Raw genomic sequence first — 26,007 nt, forward strand, 5'->3', positions numbered from 1 at the left:
GTCTACTCATTTTATATTGCATTTTTAAAAAATCTCCGTTTGTTCCAAAACTTCTTTAAAAAGTAGTATTTTTTGGCAGGGTGCGGTGGCTCATGCCTGTAACCCCAGCACTTTGGGAGGCTGAGGTGGGCAGATCACCTGAGGTCAGGAGTTTGAGATCAGCCTGACCAACACGATAAAACCCCATCTCCACTAAAAATACAAAATTAGCCAGGCCTGGTGGCTCATGCCTGTAATCCCAGCTACTTGGGAGGCTGAGGCAAGAGAATTGCTTGAACCCAGGAGGCGGAGGAGGCAGTGAGCCGAGATCGTACCACTGCACTCCAGCCTGGGCAACAAGAGGAATACTCCATCTCAAAAAAAAAAAAAAAAAAAGCAGTATTTTTCTTTCTTCCAAATACGAATTTTAATTTTACTTTTCTTACAATGCACAACCACAAAAAAACCCTAGTTAACAATATTAACTATGTTAAAATTATCACCAAAAAGTTTATTAAAAAGAGAGGGAAAAATAAGAGCATCTGAAACCTAAATAAGCATTGTTTCCATAGATCAAAACTAAAAAACAGTAACTAACACACACTCCCAAGGAGAAGGAAAAAAAATCCAAACTTCTATTTACCAACTTTCCCCCTTTGCCTGGAAGCACTATGTTAAAAGTAAATGATAAATGCTAATCATTTTTAATTCAATTTGGGGATTTTTTTTCTGAGTGCAGCACTTTATTTAGCCGTCACAGATTAATTTTTACAATAATTACAGTGCCTCAAAATATTTTTTCCTATAATTATCGCCTTCACAAGTTCATTCTAATATATTTAACTTTCCTACAATTCATTAATTAGTAGACTAAGTCACTGAATCAAATTAAACCTGTGCAAAGTTAGTTAAACAGAAGACTTCTATTGTAAACATAAGCCAATATAAATGTATATATTTTACAACATTAAAAGGAAAGCACTGACCCTGTGCCATCTACCTATAACTAATTGCATTGTCCTGTGGAAGATAAGTTCTGAAGTTAACTTTTGTTCCCAAGCCACTGGAATAAAGGTCACTGAAGAGGTAAATGCAATATGCACATTACTCTTGCAGTTCCCATTGCCATGAGATATATGGAAGCAAACGTGTTAAAATGGAACCAGCTATAAATTATGGTCAAATGATTTTTTTTTTTAGTTCGATGGGGGGAAAAAAGCAAAACTCTGTAACTGTTCCTCACCAGACAAGAGCCTTAGATCTTGTACTTCGGCCTTTGGTTTTGTTTCCTTCAGGTGAATTGGAAGCATTTGCCTTATGAGTTTTCTTATGATGTTCAAGATAAGTCTTTTTGGCAAATGCCTTTCCACATTTATTGCATCTGTGAAGAGAAAAGTTTTTTGTGACTTTTACTTCAATACCGACGTCAGCTACTTCATACTTTTTACTAGGAGAGTTAGAAGTGCCATCATGTTTTGAATCACTATGTTTTGCTTCGTCCCTCGAAGGGCCTCTTTTTGCCACTTTATTTAGAACAAAATCAATAGGCTTTTTTATAGCTCTGATCTCTAAACTGGCTGTTATTTTCCCAAGATAACGAGATGACTTTTTATGAACCACAGTTATATGTCGTATCACATCGCGCTTCCGACGAGTTTCATAAGTGCAAAGAGGACACTTGTAGAATTTAACATAAATGTTATTTCCATCTGTGTGCAACTCGATGTGTTTAGTCAAGTTCTGTTTGGAAGTAAACTGACGTTTACAAAGTTTACAGTAAAGTTGCTTAAAGTCAAAGCCAGCTGAAAGTTTTGGTTTCCTGGTTTTTTGCTGGCCACCTGCAGCCGACGGACTAGTTGATTTAGGGCTTTCAGAGTCTTGTTTAACTTTATTTTTCTGTGCTGCCGGTGTGTTCTTTTTTTCATTTGAATGATTTGTTCCCTTTAATTCATTCTGTGGAGAATGGGTAATGGAAGGGGGTGAAGATTCTACAGAATCTGCTGGTTCAACTTTAACTTTTATTTCTGAACTGTTGGCAGTATTATTAGGGCCTTTCTCTCTTTTAGAGTTTGTTCCAGAAAGAGTTATCTTGTGGACAATTTGCATATGTCTTTTAAGCATTATTTGTGAACTATATTTCCTCTTGCAAAGGAGGCATTTGCATGCAGTTAAATTGTATTCAGCCTTTGAAGACGACTTTTGTTTTCGAGTCTTAAAAGATTTTTTAGGAGAAATAGAATCCAGGAACAAAGGTTGCCCAGGCTTTGTTGCTATATCAGGAGTAATTGAATCCCTCCTTAGTCCTCTATGAACTTCATCAAAATGCCTCCTTACATTCGCTTTTGTAGCAAATGATTTACAACATACTGGACAACTCCTACTTAATGGAACTAGAACATTCTTACTGCGTCCTTTAGAGGACTGGTTTGGATTCTTTCGTGTTTCAATGTACTTTTTTAGTTCTTCCATCTTTTTCTTGTGTACTTTTCGAATGTGACGGCGAACACCTCGTCTAGAATTGAATTCTTTTCTACAAAGACAACATATCAACTGGTGACCAAAATCAGAATTGTCAGAAGTTTCCAAGTCAGCCTGAGACTCCTGAGGTTGTTCATCACATGTAGGTGCAACTTCATCTGTAACAATCTCAACAGGAGGGGGCTCTACAGTTTCCACCTCTGTTTCTGTAACCGGTACTGTTTTTGACTGTTCAGTGCTAGCTTCCTGTATTTGAACTTCGGTTTGTTCAGGAGTACTGCTTGACTCTGTGACTTCAATAGGATTATCAGTCCTCGAAATATATTGAAACACTGCATTTTGATTAGTTTCTATGGGTTCTAGCTTAATAATATATTCTCGTTTGTCCACACTTGGATATATGGCTTCTAGGAGATCATTTATGGCTTGGCTTTGTTTATCATTTACATCAGGAAGGTCTGTTAAGGAAAAAACAACATTTTAATCTGAAGTAATTAGCCTGCTCTAGCCCTCTAATATTTTAAGATATATGAACCTCTCAGAATCTATCATATTACCAGTTTATTTTTATAAGAGCATTATCTACTTTTCAATATTCTACAAAGACAAAAACTAGTATTAAACTAAAATTTCCTTTAATTTAAATTCTCATCATGATACACAAAAATGTTAAGGAACATATATAATCTGAAGGACCACTTTTGCTTCAAATGCACTTAATATAAAATATATAAGCACTTAAGTGTCCTAAATAATGATATTTCATATTTAGTCTGAACGTTTTAGACTAGCAAAGGCAACTCAAATTCTCATAACTCAAGATTGATAAAACAGCATAAAAATGTTACTACATAACCAAAAATGGTATTTTTTAGAAAACATAACAGCATTCCTATTAGCTTAATCCATAATAGTCTAATCTAATCTATTTGAGCATCTTATGAAAATGAAAGATTTGTAATAAAATACATAAACATAAATGGGATGATGTGTAGAAGTATTTGCTAAACTCAGTCCTATTACACGTCTTAACATGACACAATTTTACTAAAACAAATGATTAAAAACTATACAGATTTATTTAAAAACCGTAGGTAATTTTATTTCCTTGTACAATAATTACACCCTCTATAGGCAATCAACTATCCTATTGTAACAGAGTTGTCTAACACTGGTTAGGGTTCCACGTATTACTACTCTAAAATCTAGCTACAAATTTAGTACCAAATCTGGTATCTATACCAATCAGGAAGTGATTCATTATAGCTCTTCTAATCTATTCATCTGCTTCTTAAGATGAATAAAGTAGTGTCTATAAGAAAAATACTTTCACAAAAGTATTTCTAGAATGAGTATTGCCAAGACAAGTGCACAATAATCTAGCAAATCCATTTATCCATTTCACTCTATAAGTTAACTCTACAACTAAAAAATAAATAACTACCTAAAGACAAACTAATTTTCTACTAGTATTTTAATTTAAAGTTTAGACTTGGAATGAATCTCTACAGACTGCTTTTTAATTTGTATCTCAATGAGAGAATAGAAAGATCAAATAGTAGTAGGAAAAATTTCCAGGTAAATATAAAATTTTTATTTAATCAATGCTCTATAATATACTTTAAGCCAGCTTCATTATAATTAAAGCCATACTTATTTGGAGATTGCATTTCATACCGATCCCAAAACGGTTATGTTGAAAAATGCACAGAATCCACAATGCATCTATGGTATCAGACTGACAAAGTAAGTTCTATATTTTGTAAGTCAACAAAGAGTTAAATCCCTAAACAAGAAATAATAAGGTAACCCAATACTGAATTTTTTAAATTTACATTAATTCTTTAAAGAAAAAAAATACCATTAGACATATTGCCAGCTTAATCACACAAAGACAATATACTGCATTCAAAACAAACATTCTATTCCAGAAAGACTTTATATTAGTCTGCTATCTGCCTTTATCACATAAAGTTATACTGGATCTCAAGTTAGCCTGTAACATAATGTAATTTCTGAGAAAATGACTTATATAAATTTTTCTGAGAACAAAACTGATCTTCAAATCAAGACCTAGAAAACACTAGGAAGATTAATAAAGACTTTTTGATGCTCTCCACCATTCCCAAGAAATGAACAAATTTGCCTCATTCTTTGTTCTTTATTCCCAACTTTCTCATTTACTTAAGGGAAATCTAAATAAGTGATCAATCACATCTGGTTGCAAGTTGTTAAAGAAAAAAGGAGTAAAAAGAAATATCTATTTATGGCCCATATAAACATTCTAAAACAATATCCAATATTTTAATACAAATAAATATCCTCTTAAATCTAATCTCTTAAATGTCATCTTTAGGAAAACCCAAGTGGAAAGCATTGATATGAAAGTACCTAAGAAACTGAATGTAACATTGAGTCAAGTATTTAATTTTATTCTCCATCTCCACCTAAAAATTATCTGTAACTAGACATCATTATCAAATTATCAGTAACTAGATACCATTTTAATGCAAATGTATAGTTGCAGTATAAGAATACTTAGCTGTAAAATGCATAACTGAATATATGAAAAAAACTTACTGTCATCCATCTGGAGACTTGGTGGGCAGTAGAATTTTTTATGGGTAATTAAATTTGGTAATCCTCTGAAGAGACTGCGGCATAACTTACATTCAAAAATAGTGTCCACATCTTTTAATAAAATATGCTTAAGTTGTTTAGTTCCTGAGAGAAAAAAGAAAAGAAAAACTTAACACAAAAGGTACCTTTAACATGCACTTTTAAACTGGACTACACTGTTGACAGACCAAAAGTGCAGTTACTCTTTGAAAACAAAATATAGGCATTGCCAATTTCTACCACAGTATATTTAGAACTACGTTACAGACTAAATTCTAAGCAAAACTCTACTATCATTTGGAAATCAGGACAACTAAAATTGATGCTTCGTTCCCACTTTAGCAGCCAATTAATTCTTGATATATCCCAAGGCAGTGGTTCCAACATGAGGTTAATCATTACAATGAGCTGGGAATAAAGATGTGCACAGCCCTCCCCTAGAGGTTCTGATTTAATAGATTTGGAGTAGGGCAGAAAAATTAAATGTTCCCCCATTATTCCCTGGCAAACTTTTTGGCTGGTTCTTTCAAGCTCTTTTCTGTATAAGGAAGTAAGCAAGGAGTTTTTCAATACATTTTCCCCTGATTCCTTAAAGAAAGTCAAAACTGTATGACAGGATTGCCTGTGACTTTTCTTTTTAAATTCAGTTCAAATTACTTCAGGTTCTGGGCCAACATGGGATTATGGCTATTTAACGTGATTCTCTACAGAGTAGAGAATCTTTGTCCATAGTGAGACATAATTTTGAACTTTGCTTACGCCTCTTGACAGCACTATAAATTCATTCAAAGCCTTTCTCCCTTAAAACACCCCAATTACAATTAATTATTGACATAATCACTAGTTTAATGCCTATCTTCTCTATAGATTATACACTCCAAAGCAGCCAAGAATAAGCCTTATTTACAAGTGTAACATATTCAGTTCTTACCATGCTCAAAAACTATTTGTTGAAGAAACGCTATTAATCTACGGAATCTAAGTACTATGAAAGAATATCTTTAGGCAGAGAAAAAATAAATGGCAAAAAGCACACGATCTTTAAAATAAACACATCCATCAGAAATAAAATACAAACGAAAGGTCCTTAGTCACTATTTTCCTACAGCTCTTTGCCACAGGTAAGGTGGCAAAACTGATCTGCAGTACTTTACTAATTAATGTACCTTTACTTTTCTCAAATTAAAAATTTTTTTAAATGACAATATATTGATTGAACAGGAAAAGACCCAAGTACCCTGAAAAATATCCTTAAGACTGTCGAGGTGCAAAGTGTTGTGTCATTTAAGAAGCATTTAACCATTTAATAAGCACTGGGACTACTAAAGAGTATCAACTATCTTAGAAGAATAATTAATATAGTAGGGTCTATAAAAGTTAAATAGCTCAGATTCAATCTTTTGCAATCTGTTTACATTTAATCTTTGAAGTGTATTTTATCATTTTGAAAACGATGATAAATCATTTCCCCTACCCCAACATACACACACAGGGTGGGGGAGAGAATTATTGTTGATCCAAGCATTCAAAATTCTACTGCAAAAAAGTTACCAGGTTATCACAACTTTACTAAGTCTTGAGAGATTCCAAATCTGATATTATCTACTTCTGTGACCTTAAAAAGCTTTATAATCTTTGTACTTTGGTTTACTCATGTTGTAAAATAGAACAAACCTAACCAAACCTAAGTTGAAGAATTATTAAAGAAAATATGAACCTAAATCCCAGGGAAATTATATACTTGAGTTTCTACTGGAAAAAATGTATAGAATAAAATAATTTCTACCATTTCACAAATCCAAATCTATGTTTACTCCACTAGTCCTTATTACCACAAAATCTGAAAACATAAATTTAAAAAGATTCAGAGAATAGCCTGAGTGTTTTTCTTTACATAAAAGTAAATTATCATATATATATTTCTGAAGTCCATTTCACATTACAAAATATCCTGGCAACGGACTGCTAATATCTTTAGCTCATAGTTAACTTCATAAGTGAGTGACAAACTATGAGAGGTAGACTGATTTTAGAAAATGCTTTGGCTCAGCCTCTCTAACTGACCTATATATAGTTCTCAGGAAGTGTAGGTGAGTATAGCAGCAGTGGGAAGAAAACAGGAAACTTTTGTACACTGATTCTAAACTACAAAACCTGCTAGACCCATAAAACAGATTCAGTTCTGCCTTTAAGGATAGTCAAAAAAGATTGAAGAGGAACGCCAAAACATGTGAACTAGGTTTAACTTAAGAATTCAACTTAAGATTTAAATAGGATACATGTACATGGCTGCAGATTTAAAGCATAAAGTAATCAGTCTGTAAACAACATAAGGTTATACATAAAAAATAGTCAAGTGTAAAATATAAGACTGCATCCCTAAATCAGACATATCACTTTGCCTACCAGGTTTTCAATCACAGAAAAATAAAGAGGCTATCAGTTTCTTAGCTAGTCCTAATTATACAGTTAGTTATATTCAGTAGGGACTGTATATTTATTCTCAATAAACATCCAAAAAAAAGTGTTTGCCTCTAACCTTAACTAATCAATCTTAATTATCAATCACAAATGCTTCCCCTTACCCCCGCCACCCCCTCTCCACACACACACACACACACACACACAGAGAGAGAGAGGGAGAGGGAGAGAAAGTGTGTTATTGTTGATCCAAGCAGTCCAGATTTCTTTCAGGTCCACAGATACACCAAATGTTCCCTTTCCCTCACTTTTCAGGCCTTCACCTATGTTTTATCCTCTCTGACTATAACGTTCTCCCACTTTCCTGATCTGATTCACTTCTAATAATCCTTCAGATCCCAGTATAGATGTCACTTCCTCCAGGAAGCCTTCAATAATCAACTTCTTGTTTGTTGTTGTTGTTGTTGTTGTCGTTGTTTGTTAAAAATCCTTCACCTACACTCTCATAGCACACTAGACACCTATACTAGCTTATCCACAATTTTGTAATTAATTACTTTTCCATATCACCATTAAACTGGAAGATTAGAACAGAGAAGATAACTCTGATGCTCACCGTCACCCCAGCCCTCAGGATAATGTATGACTGACATTTGCTAAATGAAATACTACAGAGCTCTATGTATAAAAAAAACCTTCTCTAAAAATAAGATTTTTTAAATCTATGTTAACTGAGGAGTCAAAAATGAGACTTTAAAACTTTTCTAATTCCACTTACATATTTAACAAATGAGAAAAATAAGGTATGTCTCAGTCCACAAACAGATAATAAAAGTTTTTCCCTTAGCTTCAGTCACCATTTAAGATTTTGTTATTTTTTCCCATGGAGACGGAATGACTTTATTCAAAGTCAGCTACAATTTTCTGATTGCTCTGCTCACTTACAATTGGACACAGCCAACTCTAAGTGCCTCTGTCAATAGCTAAAACTTCCTGTCACCTGAGACAACAGACACGGTCATCTAGACAGCAACATAAAGTTCCTCCACAGCTCTTGATGCTGAGAAACAGACAGCCATGCTGACTTCCTTCTTCTTTTCCTATATTGCTCTCTTTCTTGCCTGAGGGTTTTAAATTATCTTAGAAATCACCACTTAATGCTTACATAGATCAGTACCTTTCAAACATCCAGCCCTCCAAAGGAAAGGCTTTTGATAGCTAAAGATTAATGACTATATATATTCCAGATTTTCACACATAATAGGTGCTCAATAAAAACTACTTAAACTTCATCAAGGGTTTATCTTGTGTTATTCTTTAATAGCAAGTGCACTGCATGTACTGATGAAAATGTTTAAAATATGTTTTCAAAAGGAATCAGTATTCAATTTTACATTAGGTTGGGTGGCAGTCACATTACAATATGACAATATTAATTCTAACTCTTCTATGCTAGACAAAGATAAAGTTTCATTTTCTTAATGCACTGACATTTTGGTCAATGCCCATTTTAAGTGATGACAAGAATGTTTCTTAAATGGTATACTGCTTGCTTACTATTGGCTCAAACATAAACTCAATCTTCTTTAGGATGACCACTTAATTACAATATCATCCAAACACTGCAAGCAAATAAATGTACGTTCCTCATCACAACTCCTGAAGGAAATTTCTTATTGATCATCCTTAACATAAGGATTCAAAGATACAAAGAAAACTTAAGAAATTGAAAGTTTTGTCCTAAAACTATCACCTATAAGGGTTGGTTAAAATATATATATATGTGTTCATTATACAGCACTGCCACATACCACAATAAACTTATAAGTAGAATAAAATTATCTTATGGCGGCACCTACTTTGGGAATCTTTTAGTTTAATCTAACAAACACTTACTGAGCACATATTAAATACCAGGTTCACTGTTACTCACTGGAAATGTGAAAGATACAGTCTTACCCCCGCTGAGAAACTCACAGACCAATATAAACAGTTGTTGTCTTGGGAACGTAACACCAGATGACATGCTTTGAATATGAATGTAAGGAAAACCAAATCTACTTTTTTCTTATTAAAAAAAAAAAAAACTAGTCCCATTTTAAATTTCCTATAACTGCTATGTAACAACAAAAAAAGAAAAAGCCATCATAAGTATTGCATTCTCCTATGTACCTCAGAAAAATCATGTCCACCCTACGCTTTGCCTTCAGAATCAGGACTGAAGCATCACCATTCAGTCAGAGATTAAACCAATTGCAATTAAAGTTGTTTTAAGGAGGAAAAAAAAAAGCCTAAGTTAAATGACCAAACCCAAATTTAGAAAGATAATGACAGCAAACATCACATGAAGCTAATTCTCATTTTTCATTACCATACTATTAAAGTTACAATTTATTCCTCCCTGAGTCAAAAAAAGAGTTCCCCGCATGTACTGCTCTAACATATTCTACATGTAGAATCTTTTTTCTACAAATTATACATTTCTCTTCTTACAATATTATATATTTCAAGAATTTAAAAAGAAGATGTCAGCTTCATATTAAAGACCAGTCTTGAACACCATACAAAATTATTATCCTTCTCTTTTCCCCTCATTTTTCTCTGTCTAACCATAGGGGCATTCCATAGTTCCTTTGCCTCTAGCAGACAACTAAGAGATTCTGAAAGAATACTGAACTCAACTAAACCAATTTAATAAACACATAAAAGACATTTAATAGACATGTAAAGGTAGTACACTTTTTATCTGCTATTTAAAATTTTGTTTTGGTTTGGGGAGAGAGGTCAAAGAGGAAGGAAGATAAACTGAAAGTGTTATAGAGAGGAGGGAAATTTGAAGACACCAAATTACAAACATGATCCTAGCAGGACAACACAGCCAAAGCAAGACTACACAAAGGGTAAGGCACAGTCAAGGTAGTACAAGAAACCAGTGGTTCCGAGCAAACAGCAGGCCTCAAGTCAGCCAATCATCAGGAATTTCCAAGAGGAAAAACTGCAGCTGCAAAACACACAGGCTTCCTAAAAAATGATGCATCTATCTATTGACTGATATCAACAATAGTTGACTCTACAGTTAATAAAGCAAAGGTACACAAGAGTATGCAGAGTCAGCTACCATTCGTGTTAAGAAGAAAATGAGGGATATATGTTTGTATATGTACAAAAGGTCTCTGGAAGAAGACACATAAACCATGTAGCAGTGTTGCCTGAGCAAAGGGGAACTGAAGAACAGAATAGCATAGAAACTTATTTTTTCCTCTATACCCTTCTGTACTTTACTATTTAAAATCACAGACATGTATTACTTATTATAAAAAGAAAAACCCATTTAATTTAAATTTGCAAGTTAAGCAGACTAATTAAGGGATACCAGAAGTCCATAAGAATTTGTCATTTCAATCCAAGAAAACAGTTCAAAGCAAAAGCTGAAGTATCAGGCAAACAGGATGAGTTAAAACTGGTCAAGCAGTCAGTATAGCACACATGGAGTGGTGGACATTAAAAACGAGTCAACTCCTTCATAAGACAGAACCTTTTATGAACTTCTAGCTTGCATAGGAATTAATACCTGGTCATAGACAGCCCAGTGTAGGCAGAAGGTGAGACATAAAAGCAGATGATACAGCAGCTGAAGATAACTATCTGAGCTTGAAGATAAAGGTAGATAACCTAACATGTTACTACTGTTCAACCTGATTTATACCCTGTTATGACTTAACTGATTTATACTCTATAGGTTAACAAGAGCAAAAGCATGGACTTCAGGGTTCTATCTTCAAATATCTGTCAAAGATATATAGCACCACTAGGATAGTTCTTTAAATGCAATGTATGTGACCTAATTGTAATGGAAAGAGTCTAGAAATAGATGAGTCATTGAGGGTGTACTTGGGAGTAGAGTGGAATAGGAAGAACAGAGCCTCAGAGCTAGAAGGGATCTTTGTCCCCAAGTTATACAGTCCAGATTTCCGTACCATTCTCCCAAGGTTTTAGTATCAACTTAAATGCCTTAGTGCTACAGAAGGGCTACCATAGTACACATTAGATTAACCAGAAATGCAACAGATTACTATCTTGAAGATATTAAAATTTCTTAGTTACAGGATACAGTAATGAAGTAAAATAATTTTTTTAATCCAAAATTAGTTTCTTTGTACCACTCAGCATATTTCTAAATCACCTCTAACTTAAACTGTTGTGTACTCAGAAAATTAAAATAATAGTATTTTCAGAATTTGCCTGAATAAAATATAACTCAAAAGGCAAATTTGCTGATATCATTTTAAAAGGAATGCAATTCAAAACATCAACATAAAATGGCTTTGGAATTGCACCATTTCAAATTACTTGTTTCACTGCCTTACTTCTTTAGCTAAGAGAGTAAAAATACGACAAAAAACAGAGAACAGATATGATCACAACACAATAAGAAAATAATTAATTTAATTTTTAAATATCTGCCTTCTAAAAAAGACTCAAAAATCTTTTTAAATTCTGTACCCCCACAGATTTTGGGTACAGGTTCTTGTTCAAAAGACAGTTTTTTACAAGTCAAAGCACTTATGACTTAACTAATTCTAACTTCTTAATAAAAAAACACTATAATAAACTAACACAGTATAACTTCATTAATTCCAAATTAAGAATTTTTAAAAATAAACCTATAACAAGTAATATTACTAAATATGAAAAGCTATTGCTCTCATTTCCATGGTATGAGAAAGAACCAAAAAATCCCTTTAAAACTCTATTCTAAAAGTAGCTAAAACAAACAGATATACTATTTTTTCTGTTATGCCAGAAATATAAATACTGTCCCTAATAAGTAAAATTCTATTTTAATTGAACTTATCACAACAAAATTTGACCTATAAATTATCCGTTAGTCGAGTGCAATTAATTATCAAAAGTAAAAATCAAACAACAAAAAAATCCCTAAAGCAGTTTGTACCACCATCCAATATAAGGATAGGCACTTGGTATACACTCAATACTTCCTAAATTAAATATAGATAAAAGCAATGCCATGAGTACTACAGATGAAAAGTCTAAGAAATGGATCTTTTGGAGAGTCAGAGAAAAAATAAATGTTTTAATTTAGATTCTATTTCTTAGAATCCTAAAGTAAAGCAAATATATGATTCCCCCTTTATAACAATTTAGAAACAAGCATCTCAAAAAATTTCTCATGAATACAAAACAAGTAGTTACATATGAATCATTTTTTCCTTTGAACCTCAGAAATTTTTCATTAAGGTAGTTAAGATTTAAAATAATGACGAGGTATTCTAATCCTCTAAGTGTTCATCAGTCATATTTATTTGCTTGTTCACATTTGAGTGAATAGTCTGCAATGTCAGAGAAGTCAAATATACAAGGGGTGGCCAAGTGGATTATAGGAATCACAGCAACCTAACATCTTACTGATAACATAGGGGTGCTAACAGTTCCCAATCATTTTACATGTTGTAAGTAACACTTATTTTAAAACACTGGATTGCAATTACACAATTATATTTATTATAAAACTAATTCTTATTATCAGCTAACGAAAATAAAATCTAAGCAAATGTATCTGAAGATATCAGGGCGGGAATACTGTCTTTCTTCTATCTTGTGCTCTATTAAAGATACCAAAACTCCACAAACTCAAGGGTTAGGGAGAAGAAGGCGAATCACATAAACATAAATAAGGTAATTAATTTAGAACAAGTGACATCTCAGACACTCTAAGTAATCTACTGTACCAAAGCTCATGAACACCCAGAATAATTTACTGCCTTTTGAGAGTTTACACAAAACATGCCACAAGATATCAATGGATCTTTAAGAAGTGCTTTACCAGAAAATACACCACATAATATATTTCTTTAAATCATACTAAACAAATATATTTTAAAATTAATATACCATATATAGTACTGAAGAATAATCTCTAGATCAAGTCAATATTTATACATCCACTTTTTTAAAATATGAAAATTTTAAATATTCTATAAAGAAAGCCAACATATACATTTTAATGTTTTTTAAAAATTACTTCTAAGGACTTCTAGGTAGTTTTTAACTACTATGTGAAGATTGAAAAATACATCCTAAAACATTCATACCTGATCGAAAGCACTCAATTATTTGCTGAATACCAGATTTGGATGTCTGTAGTGGTTGCTGTAACAAAGGAGGATCTCCAGGTTCCAGGATATAAACTACATGGAAGACAAACACCCACCCCAATCCCCACAAAAAAAGGGTTATTTAAATCATTTACTATTAAAGTAAAACAATGGCTTTCTACAATTACATTAAGGATAATCACACTTGTGCCCGCACACATACACATATATATAATATGTAGATATACATGTAATTAACCATCATCTTTGTAAGGCAAAATGAAACAATGGAGAAAAAAACTAAAACTATTCTCCATTAAAGGCTAAATTAAGGCTACTTAAGGCTAGATATTAGGTTTCAATACAAAGACTTTACTATTTTGGTATTATTTAGTACACATTCTTCATGTTTGCCTTTTTATTCCCCTTGAAGAGGAACCACTACATTTAATCAAAATTCTAAGGCAATGGTGGCCTAGCCACACTTCATAAACCATTCCAAAATCCTTTGGATAATCTGGTATAACTCTGGATATTTATGAGCAAAATGTCAAAAATCACTGCCTAAAGAAATAACTGAACAAGTGCACAATGATGGATGCAGAATAATGTTCACTGTAATGCTCTGCAGCACTGTATATAATTGAGAGAAATTTCAAACAACTTAAAAGTCTCTTAATAGTGACCAGATTAAATAAACTATGAAATGTCCATAGAACAGACTTTTTCATGGCTGTTAGAAAGGATGAGCTAGTTCTATGTGTATTCACAACAAAGCATGGCAATAATTGTTAAGCAACAAACACAGGTTATAGAATATGATCCTATTTACATTAATACATAGGTACATGCAGAAATTTATAAATTTAATATATATTTCTGTATATGTACAAATGCTGTTAGGGTGGATTTTCAGGGATGATGTTTGCTTTCTGCCTCACACTTCAATGCTGCTTCAGAGTCTGGTTTTTAGAAGTATGCATTTTAGAAAGAACACATTTTTATAGTAAGTAAAACTAATCTTTCCATTTTAAAAATTAAAAATTTCATTTTTACATAAAGAGGTTTATATTATCCCTAATTCCCAAGATTCTCAGATTTGTAGTATAGATACATACTAAATTACAGTAATATGAATAAAGGCAAAAGAAAAGGAAAACTGGGTTTCCTCATCAGTTATCAAATAGAGATGGTTGTCATGGAGAAAAACTGACCATTTTAATTATCTCTTTTTAAAATATGCTATAATGTTCTACTCAACTATGACCATCGTAACGCAGGACCATCTGCTTAGGGTGAGGAGAAATGAAGGGTGATTTCAACAGCGTGTGCTACTCTTGCTTCAGGGTTTAGGCTTGGACAGTACTTAGCTTTCTGATAAGGGGGCTAAACTAGCCTACTGTATTATGTATATAGATACAGGCTTAGATTCTCCTTTGTGCTTCAAATTTAGTGCTCAGTGTACACAAACAAGAAGAATGATGTTTTGGCACCAACTCATTTCATCAAGCAAATTTTCCCCAATTTTAAGAGACACTTGGCCTGGTGCAGTGGCTCACGCCTGTAATCCCAGCACTTTGGGAGGCTGAGGCAGGAGGATTAGTTGAGCCCAGCAGTTCAAGACCAGTCTGGCAAAATGGCAAGACCCCATCTCTACAAAAAATACAAAACTTAGCCAGGCATGGTGGCTCATGCCTGTACTCCCAGCTACCTGGGAGGCTGAGCTGGGAGGATCACTTGAGCCCGGCAGGCAGAGAGGTTGCAGTGAGCTGTGATCACGCCACTGCACTCCAGCCTGGGCAACACAGCAAAATTGTCTCTAAATTAATTAATTAATTTAGGTGTATTTTAGATTAATTAAGAACATACACACACACACACACACACACACTCATTTTGAGAATGTCTGACATTGGCACTAACTGCAGTGATTAAGAACATAAGAATCCAGACCTGGACTGTCTGTGTTTAAATTCTTTTTCTGCCATTTACTAGATACAATTAGGGCAAATTAAACTCTCTGATTTCTCTTTTCTCAGATCTAAAATAGAGATTTTCGAAGTACTTAAATTACAGGGTTGTATAGGGGTTAAATAAGCTAATGCAGGTCAACTGCTTAAAACAGAATCTGGGACATAGTAAGTGCTCAATAAACATTCTACCATCACTATCATCAACATGTATCCATCAACTGCTTTCCTGACACCAAAAACTAAAAAATCTTTTTTCAAAATCAAAGAGAATTAAACCTCTTAGGAAAACAGAAGTTTGTAAACAGACCAGTATCATATACTTGAATAAATTGATTTCTCCTATTTGTACATTATAGCAACTGGTAACTACTTACAAAAAAAGAAATGATAACTACAAAAAAGAGGGTGAAAACCCACACAACTGTAAAAAACTAAATGCTTCAAAGTCTCCCTCTATCAGTTATAAGAATTCTGGAATTGGAGAATGAAAAAACCGAAATAAATAAGGGATGGATACTGGGAAAAACAGACTCTTCTCCTTAGAGCTCCTTCATTTACAAATGTGTTCCAGAAAACCTTCTATATAAATACACCAACTTCCACTTCCACATGACAGCACCTCATTTTAAAGCTAAAGCAAAATATTCTTACCTATCACCCTCAGAACACTGCTACCACCAGAACACATACACATCCTGAGATAAGATTCAAAATAAGCCCGGGATTAGCTTAGCTGTGCCTGGACACAACCACTTGGTATACACATCTGTGTAGCTCCCACTCTAAAGAAACAATCCTTCCTTCACTTGAAAACATACTCTCAACTCTAGAAAACTTTATTATATTAATACTTTATAAAATTGCTTCTTACATATCCTATCATCCTCCCAATATCAGACCCACCCAGGTTACATGATCGTTTAGGGGAAAAAAAAAAACTTTCTCTAACCAAAAAACCCAAATCCTCAGAACATCTTTCCTTACACTCTTCCAAAAACACACTTCCCAGAATATAACACTGACTTTTGTAAGAGTCTCTCCTCCCTTAAAACAAGGCCCTTAAAACATTCTTCTACTTACGATGTGTGGGACTTGCTTACAAATACTAGGGGAAGAGAGAGTAGGTGGAAGGTAGACAGAGTGGTTAGGGGAAGAGGGGAGGAAAGAACATAGAAGAAAAGAGATTGTCCATGTAACAACAACTGATGGAGTTGTGTGATGGTTACATCAAGTTCCTCATATCATCTAGTTTTGAAGGTTTGGAAATTTCTATTAATAAAATCTTAAAACATAACTAAGAAAATACATACACCGTCAGGGTTATAGTGCCACCCTTCACTATAAATTGACCTATCTCTTCAAGGCAGAATGGCCTCATCAGGAATATACCAATCTCCTCTGGAGACTCATCCAGTATTCATAAACCAAATGTGGACAGATTTTTATTAAACATTATGTCATCTTCCCTCCATCTGTGGACGTGCTCTTTTAAAAGCTATCACACTACAACATATTTCTTTCAGTCCTGGAAATATCCTACCCACACAGCATATACCTTCCCCTAAAATAATGACAGTGAACTACCCTATAAGTTAACAAACTTCTAGCCTTCCATTCAACAAAATTCTCAGAAAGTTTGATTCAAGCTAAGAAGGCAAGGAAACAGTAACTACTGTTGACGTGGTAAGTCTGAAAATTAACCTGCATGGAAAAAGTTTCTAGTAAAAGATGATGAAAATTTTAAACTAATACAATTTTATCCGAGTTTCTGCTAGTTGGAGAGGAAAAAAAAAAAAAAAACAAGCAAAAACATTTCAATACACATTAAAAAGTTCAAGTCTAGAAAACATCTTTAAAAAGACATTAAAGTCTTCAGAAAACTTCCATTACCAGAACATACTAAAAAAGGTATAATCACAAATTAGTTTCTTTGTTTACTTCTTTATGTCTATCTCTTCCCACTCAAACATTTTATTTAAAAAGGACCTTATCTGTCTGGTTCACCACTGATATCCCCATTGCCTTCGACAGTGTCTGGCTCTCAATAGGTGTTCAATAACAATTTGTTAAAGAAATGAATGATCAAATAAATTTCTTCCTAAATAAGACGGTTTCATTAACTAATTCAATTTCAATGATTAGAAGTGTTCTCAGAAAAAAGAAAAAAAAAGCTAGACGAAAAGGTCAGTGGAACATGAGTTTAAATGGCATTCACATCTGTATAGTTCAAAACTAGCAAACTCCATTCAACATCAGTAAAACATAAGTGATATATCTGCAGTTCAAATACACAAAATATGCAATGTGAAAGGGTCCTGAAAGTTAAACAGGTTAAAGCAGTTCAATAGAAACTGGATCCCATCCAAGGATTGCCTGTTTTATTAGTAGCGGTAAGTTATTACTGATCTCAGCAAAGTACAGTAGAGATAGGGTTGTAGTACGAATTTTATCCTCATCTGTAGCAAAGTTTTCTTAAAAAGGAAGCTCTTCCCTTCTACTGATGACATTTTTTTCCATTAATCAGAAAATTACCTAAAATGAACTCTACTGTGATAAAATCCAAGCACGTAAGTGCAGTTAAAATATTCCAACAAAAAGCAAGCAAATGCATTAAAAATCTAATAACTTTTAGGTCAAAAATAATGATAAACATCTGCCTTTAATTAGAATAGCACAGTCTTTATTTGATTTAGTGATAGTATGCATTCAATGATTCCCTTTTAAGTTATACCTTTTAATGATTGCCATAAAGCATATCAAAGTTCTAGGTAGAAAAAACTGTCAACAGTATATCAAGTTTATCAAATTAAAGTTTGCTATTACTCTTCATGACAGTCCGAAAAACAACTTTTTCATATGATAAATTCAACTAAAGGAAGTTTCATTCCATAAAATACCCTGGAAATAATTATGTATTCTACCTAAATAAAAAAAGAGATTTCTCTTTTTATTTTGCAATATAATATGTTCCTGCCTAAGAAATTTTTTTAAAGGTTGCATTTAGCAAAACCTGATTCTCCCAATGAGTTCAACAAACTTTTAAAACCCAAACTAAACTCACTTTTAGGCTTTCAGAACTACTTGTTGATAAAAATGCCTAAGAAACTTTTAATTTTTAAAGTTTCAGTGAAACAATTTCAGGACAACAAATCTAGTATTCTACGTTTTCCTTTCTCCTCAGTTTTAAACACTTACAGACCATAGGAGTATATTAACCGCAGGATGCCTTGAAAGAGAAAGAAAAAAGACTGAGCGACTGATCTTGTGGAAATGATTTAAGGTGACACTTGCAGTACTTTTTTTAAGGGATCAAGCAGGGGAGACCTCTTGTTTGTACAAGCTTTTAGCTTCATAACTGGCTTATGCTGGGGAATATTATAGCCTGCTTAAGAATAACTACTGGGGCAGGAGGAAAAAAAAACTAAAAAGAAAGAGAAGGCAGAGTGGCTCTGATGGAGGGCAAAGCAACTGGGGATGAAGAGGGGTCTACCTGGTTCACAGCATCCGTGATGATGGTGGTCAGTCTGACAGTATTTGTCCCTTAAAGGCATTTTCAGTGGACTCGACCTACTTTCCTTTCACTGTAAGAAGCTCTTCATTGCGGCGTGGCTGTTGAAAGAAGCACAAACCCGTCACTCGCCCTGAACTTCCTGGGGGGTACTGGTTGCATTTTCCAGATACGTTCCCATCATCAGCCATCCGTTTTCCCTCCACGGACCCGCACCTCCCTCTCGAAAAGAAAACAGAAAGACGCACAAACCCTCCTGCAGCCCAAACTCCCCACACAGGTTCATCGCCCTACCCGGAAACGCAGCTTCGGGTGCGCAACGCAGGGCGAAGGCCTGGCCAGCTGCGCGGGCGGCTGCGGCCTCGCCGTCCCGGGCGGGCGCGCGGAGAGGGAGCGCGGAGCGCGGTGGGCACCGCCGGGCTCTGAGACTACGGAGGTGCCGCTCCCGCCGACTGCGGGCTCACGCCGCGCCCTCCCGCTACGCACGTGCGTTGGGGTCTCCCTGGCGGAGACCCCGTTCCCACAACCAAGTGCGCCCAACTTACTCAACTCCTAGGGCGGGCCGGCGGGCGGAAGGAAGGAAGGCAGGCCGGGCAGCCGCGGGGACAGCCTGGCGTGGGAGGTTGCTGCGGGCCCCACCTGGCGCAGCCTCCGCTGACCACGCGAGGGAACCGGGACTCGGGCCCGACGCGTTCCCAAAGAGTCCCCGCGGGCGCTGACGCGGAAGCGCCACAGCTCACCACGTCCCTCCGCGGGCCGAGGCGACTGCGGCGGCGGCTTACGGCGTCCTCCGCGCTGTGTGGCTAGGCGGGTGGCGCGCGGGCGGAGGCAGTTGACAGGAGGAACCGCCCGGCAGCAGCCGCCGCCGCCACCGAAGGAGCCGGAACCGGAGCGGGTAGGACCTGAGGCTCCCCTCGCCGGGGCAACGGCTGCCGCCGCAGCCCGGGTCCTTCCAGCGCCGCTCCACCTGCAACGGTCCCTCAGGCTTTAGGAGAGGGGCGGGGAAGAATGGGGGTCTCCCCCCACCTTGGGCCTTTTCGGTGGTAGTTGTTGTTTCAGGAAACTTTATTAAGTCAGTCTCTCTTTTTCTCTGTCGTTCCCTCCTCCGGAGAGCCCGAGCTACCGCCGCGGAGCGCGTAGGAAGGGGGAAGCAGAGACTCTCCGGCAGCGACAGGGAGCGACTGACTGACCCCGGACGGAGATGGGGCGAGGGCAGGAAGTGACAAGCTCACCGAGAGGGTGGGGGGAGTGTGGCCGGCACGCCCGGGAGCGCCGCGCGCATGCGCCCGGTCGGCGCCCCCGCTTGTTGGGGAGGCGACGCGCTGTACCCGCTGCGGCGGGTTGGGAGGGGACCGGGTCCGCGGGCGCGAGGGCCGTGTCCAAGGGGAGGGAACCGGGGCAGGGGACACCAGGGCCGCGGCCGGAGTCTCGGGCCGACCGAGAGCCGAAGCCCAGGGTGAGGTGTGAGGTCTGCGGTGCGGCGTGCGCGCCCACGGAGACGGGTTGCTCCGCCACCAAACTTGCTCTCGGCGTTCTCTGTACAGTGGAACTGAAACTCGGGGAGGGTTAGGAGAGGGCTTAGGAAGCGGTGAGCAGATGTATGAGCCGTAAGTAGTGATGATCCCCAAAAGGCTGTAAGTGCGTTGCTAAATGGCAAAAGTTGAACTTATTTTTTTCTTGCCAACAATTTTCGAAGCGTGCCTCCCGGAACTTGGGGGTTGTTTTATCAGGCCCAAGGGAGGGAGAGCATCTATTGGTAGCAGATGGGTATTTATCCCAGCAGCTCCGCTTCTCAAACCTGAAAGTGGAGTTGGGTCACGTGAGCTCACGCCCTTTCCCTCCTCTTCTGCGCCCGCATCCTGCTTGGAAAATCCCCGAAGATCCCAGACATCTGTCAAATTCTGCCAACCGAGGACCGCTTCTTGGGGGCGAGGGAACCGCCCCCGTCGTTTTCCTCCCAGCTCCTGGAACGTAATTCTTGCTCTTGGTGACATCAAGCAAATATGTGTCCACTGTCAGGAAATTTTAAGAGAATAAAGCCCATTCGCCTTATCTCCGATCCTCCCCAAGATCCACTGAAAACCTTTCCAGTTGGTCCAACTTAAGCTGCCATTGTGCGGGGTCCTGGAAAAACTGAAGTTTAGTAGATAGACTTTGTTTAGAAGAGAAAAAGTTTAGTTTTCAAAATCCAAAGGAAAGTTTGTAAATTAATACATTTGTTACTTTAAAAACCAGGCGCAGTGGCTGGTGCCTGTAATCCCAGCACTTCGGGAGGTCAAAGCGGGAGGATCGCTTAAGCCCAGGAGTTAAAAGACTACTAGCCTGGCAACATGGCAAAACCCCCTCTCAACCAAATAAAAAAAAAAAAAAATAGCCGGGCAGGATGGCGCGTGCCTGTGGTCCCAGCTACATAAGAGGCTGAGGCAGAGGGTGGGGGACGGTGGTGGACGGCTTGGGTCCAGGAGGTGAAGCGTTTGCATTAGGTCTCCGGGGATTGCAGCAGCTTGATTATAGGGGATGACAAGAAAAGGATAGAAAGGTGATCTTAAACACACACTAACCAGTCCCATAAGCGGTATGATGATATATATCAGTCCAATAGTCGAGAGGCATCACAACGTGAAACTAAAACATGAAATGCCACAGTTTATAAATTAATGTAAAATAAGTTATGATACTTCTGTGATAGTGTTTGTTATGCAACCAATAAAAATCACATTTTGTATAAAATTTAGTTGTATGGGATATGCTTAAGCCACAAAGGAAGTATTTTGAAGTGTGATGCTTTAACAGTGGGCTGTAACGGTGCAATTACGAACGATTTTTATTTTCTTTATTCTTCTGTATACTTTGCAAAATTTGTAAATTAAGCATATAAAACTTTAATAAGCAGAAAAATTGATTTTGAAACGCAGTAAGAAGGCTGTAATCATATGAAAAATGATACACAATAATAAAGCGCAATGTCACTCCAAAAAATGCAGTGAAAAAAGACTGAAAGAAACATAAAAATATCTATATCGGAGATCTTTGAGTGGTAAAATGTGAGGTAAAATATTTTCTGCATTTTCAGAGGATCTTTTCCTACTTTTATGTAATAAACATATTTATCATAGGCTTAAAAATGAATATGCAAGTCTAAATTGCCCTAACCCTGAAAAAGCTTTGCTTCAGATATATCAGTTGTTTGCTGACCAGGTGTGAGAAAAACAACAACAACAACAGTATGTTTTGTGAGCAAATGTAGTGTTATTTATATTCTAATGCAAAGTGGTCGGTACTGGAGAGTCCTCAAAATTGCTTGCTAACAGAGTAAGTTTAGACAATCTGAATGATTAGAATTAGAGTCAAGATTAAATGTGCGTGTGGGTAAAACAAATATTAAACATATCTATAAAAATGAAATAATCCGCTTGAACCCGGGAGGCGAAGGTTGCAGTGAGCCGAGATCGCGCCACCGCATTCCAGCCTGGCAACAGAGTGAGACTCCGTCTCAAAAAAAAAAAAAAGAAAGAAAGAAAAGAAAGAAAGAATCAAAAATTGAGACCCAGAGAGATTAAGTAATGTGCCAGTCAGTAGGAACTTGGGGTCAGGACCTAGATTACTCCCTACTATAATTAACAGTACTACTATTTGACATGTATTGAGTAGTTAATATGTTTTAAACTCAATATTAGCTCATTTAATCCTATCAACAATTTAATGAGGTTTTGCTATCCTTCCATTCCACAGGTGGGAAAACTGGGGTAAAGAGAGTTTAGATGACTTAACAAGTGGTATGATTTGGCTGTGTTCCCACCCAAATCTCATCTTGAATTGTAGTCCCTGTAATCCCCACGTGTTGTGGGAGGGACTCAGTGGGAGGTAACTGAATCATGGAGGTGGTTTCCCTCATGCTGTTCTCCTGCTAGTGAGTTCTCATGAGATCTGATGGTTTTATAAGCATGTGGCATTTCCCCTGCTGGCACTCATTCTCTGTCCTGCTGCCCTGTGAAGAGGTGCTTTCTGCCATGATTGTAAGTGAGGCCTCCCCAGGCATGCAGAACTGTGAGTCAATTAAACCTCTTTTCTTTATAAACTACCCAGTCTCAGGTATTTCCTTACAGCAATGTGAGAATGGACTAATACACCAAGGTTACAGCTGATAGGTAGCTGAGCCATCATTTGACCGCAAGCAGTTTGGCTCTGGAACTCGTGAACTTAGCCATCACACTGTACCATCTATACTATGCTACCTTCACTATGCCATAGTTGTTTTGGTTCACATTGTATGTGAAAGACAAGCCAGTAGATCCTGCCAGTTGCGAAAGGTATTGCGTATTAAAATGCTATGTGCAAGTTCATGAAGTGGAAATGAGTTGCTAAATTACAAGAATTTAATTGAAATTTCACAGGGCTCTAGAGCTTAAAGGAACCTTAGACATCATCTAGAATTGTCACCCTACCTCTAAAAACAATGCACACAAACCATCCCAAAAATATGATCTGCCTTCCCTTTCATTGTTCACTGCAGCAACCTAGGTGACACATTACTTTTTCATCCTAAAAGTCTAGAAGTACATTGTAATGGTTAACGTAAATCCATTTTATAGTTTAAAATTCTCTCGTCCTCAAGATGAAAGAACACTTTCTCTCTCTTATACACACACACACATATACGGTATATTATTGCTGTATAGCCACCCAGAATTGGTGGCTTAAAGTCATTTTATGTGCTCTCAATTCTGAAGATTAGTAATTTGGGCTAGCCTTGTCTAGGGTGACCCACGCAGATGCTACAGTCATCTAGCGGCTTGACTGGGTACAGTCACATGGTATTTGGTGTTGGCTGTTGGCTGGACCTCTCTTCTTGTAGCCTTTCAACCTCAAGGAGACTAGCCTGGGTTTCCTCATACAGTGGCAGCATGCCAAGCCAGTAGAGAATAGAAATTACAAGATTTCTTGAGGCCCTCAGTTCAGAATTTATATGACAACACTTTCACTACATTTTGTTAGTCAAGTCAAAGAGCCAGCCTAAATTCAGGAAGTAGACACTTAGACTTGCCTCTTGCTGGGAGAAGCAGCAAAATCACATTGCAAAAGGATGTGCATTCAGGAATAGGAGGAATTATTGTGATGATTTTCACATTTAATCTCTCACAGTATATAATTATTTTGAAAATAATACTAGCTAATTAAAGCTGCTGATTTTTTTAAATGCTTTTTTAAGAACAGTAAAACAAGGAAACACTAGTCAGACTTATTCTTACAACTGACTGAGTCAGTCTGGTGGCCTTCTATAAATACATTTTGGTGATTCCTTAAGTTTTCTTGCTGAACTTGTTTTTCTCATCAAATGTTGTTTTAAGATTCATTCTTAGTTTTCCATCTATTCTAAGCAGATCCCACTAAAACACAGCATAAGAACCTAACATCAAGTAGAAGCAATTATAGTTCCTAAAGGACCTGTGTACTCTGGTCCTGATTTTGACAGCTTTGATTATGATGTGGCAGTTTACCACACATAACTAAATCCAAAATGATACAGAAATCAAATTATGAGCCAAGATAGGGTCTGAGATTGTAGAAAGGTCATGGAAAAATTGATTTAGAAGGACAAATATTAAATTGTTGATCTGTTATCAATTATGTAGAATATAACACCTAAGTATTTTGCAAACAACATAACATGAAAAACGAAGATAATCCTTTCCCTAAAATGCTTGTTTTAAGGAGGGTGGGGAGTGGATATAACTGGGTTGCTACCCTGGAGGTAAGCTGCCTACTGGAGAACTGCTGACATGGCTTCGTATCTTCCATTCCCTGTGCTAAAGGCACTCATAGGTCTTGCTGACCAAATGACACAATGATGCATGTACCATGCTGCCTTGTGGCTATCAAACCATACCTTACAGATCTTTCATTTAAATGCATTTCATGTAGCATTTAAGCGAATTCCATGGGGAAAAAAGGGTTTTTGTTATAGTAAGTTAGCTATTACAATAATAATAAAAATATTAGCTGTATTGCAATCTAATAATAGCTAATGATAATTTTGTCACTTACTGAACTCAGACACCATGCTAAGTGCTGTTTATTTTTCCATCAAATCCTTACAAAGATCCTGGGTTAGATATTATCCCATTTTACCAATAAGGAAACAGACAATGGGTGTCTGAGCTAGACCTAGATCTTTAAACCTAAATCTATCTGAGTCCAGGGCCTGTGCTTCCAGTTACATATATATTCTGATGATTCCTAAAGTTTTATCTCCAGGTCAGACCTGTTTCTAGAGCCTCTCAATTCTATTTGTAACTGCCCACAAGACAGACAATCTACGTTTCCCCAGGCATATCAAAATTAGCCAGACCAAAACTGAATTTATCTTCTCACCAAACCTGTTCTTCCTCTTCCAGATTTTAATAACAGTGTTGCTATCAATTTGGGAACCGAAGGTAGAAGCCTTGGAGTTATAGAGAGGAGCATCTGGAAAGATGCAAAGTAATGAATTACCTGTTTACAAGGTTTCTCTTTTCACTTATCCCCAACACCTAACCTGGAACCATAAGCTATTGGTTATACTTCAAAAAGACCTAAGAAATACAGTTTCCTCTCTTCATATGCACCATCAGTCTTCTAGTCCCAAACCTCACCTCTGAACCATTGCCATAAACACCTCTGTGCTCTTACTACCACTGATCTCAGCCTCACTCCAATATTGCACACTATCAACAGAATTATAGTCCAAACAAACCCAACATTACTCTGCATTTCAAAATCCCTTTTGACTGCCAACTGCATAAACTAATAAATCAACAAAAAACATTAGTGCAAAGATTGTATTTTGGAGTCAGAAAAAATCTGAGCATCCTGTCTCCATCACAAGTTTTATGACTCTAGTGAGACCCTCTCTTGAGAAATCAGTTAATGAAGA

At 36.8% G+C, this 26,007-nt stretch overlaps 1 protein-coding gene across 3 annotated transcripts in view; it reads right to left on the reverse strand.

Annotated features, from left to right (window-relative positions):
* ZNF800 (zinc finger protein 800) overlaps positions 1-20,370 on the reverse strand; it is a 48,204-nt gene extending 27,834 nt beyond the window's left edge. For 2 of the 3 annotated variants that reach the window (XM_025380929.1, XM_025380930.1), the window contains exons 1-5: positions 19,640-20,370; positions 19,077-19,195; positions 13,611-13,706; positions 5,038-5,181; positions 1,223-2,915 (exon numbers count right to left, since the gene is read on the reverse strand). In XM_025380929.1, coding sequence (XP_025236714.1) covers positions 1,223-2,915; positions 5,038-5,181; positions 13,611-13,706; positions 19,077-19,137 — 1,994 coding nt within the window. In that variant the 5' untranslated portion in view covers positions 19,138-19,195; positions 19,640-20,370. The remainder of the gene's footprint in view (positions 1-1,222; positions 2,916-5,037; positions 5,182-13,610; positions 13,707-19,076; positions 19,196-19,639) is intronic. The other variant, XM_025380931.1, reaches the window with a different exon arrangement.
* Positions 20,371-26,007: the final 5,637 nt, after the last annotated feature.

This window comes from Theropithecus gelada, chromosome 3 (genome assembly GCF_003255815.1).
Source record: "Theropithecus gelada isolate Dixy chromosome 3, Tgel_1.0, whole genome shotgun sequence".
NCBI lineage: Eukaryota > Metazoa > Chordata > Mammalia > Primates > Cercopithecidae > Theropithecus > Theropithecus gelada.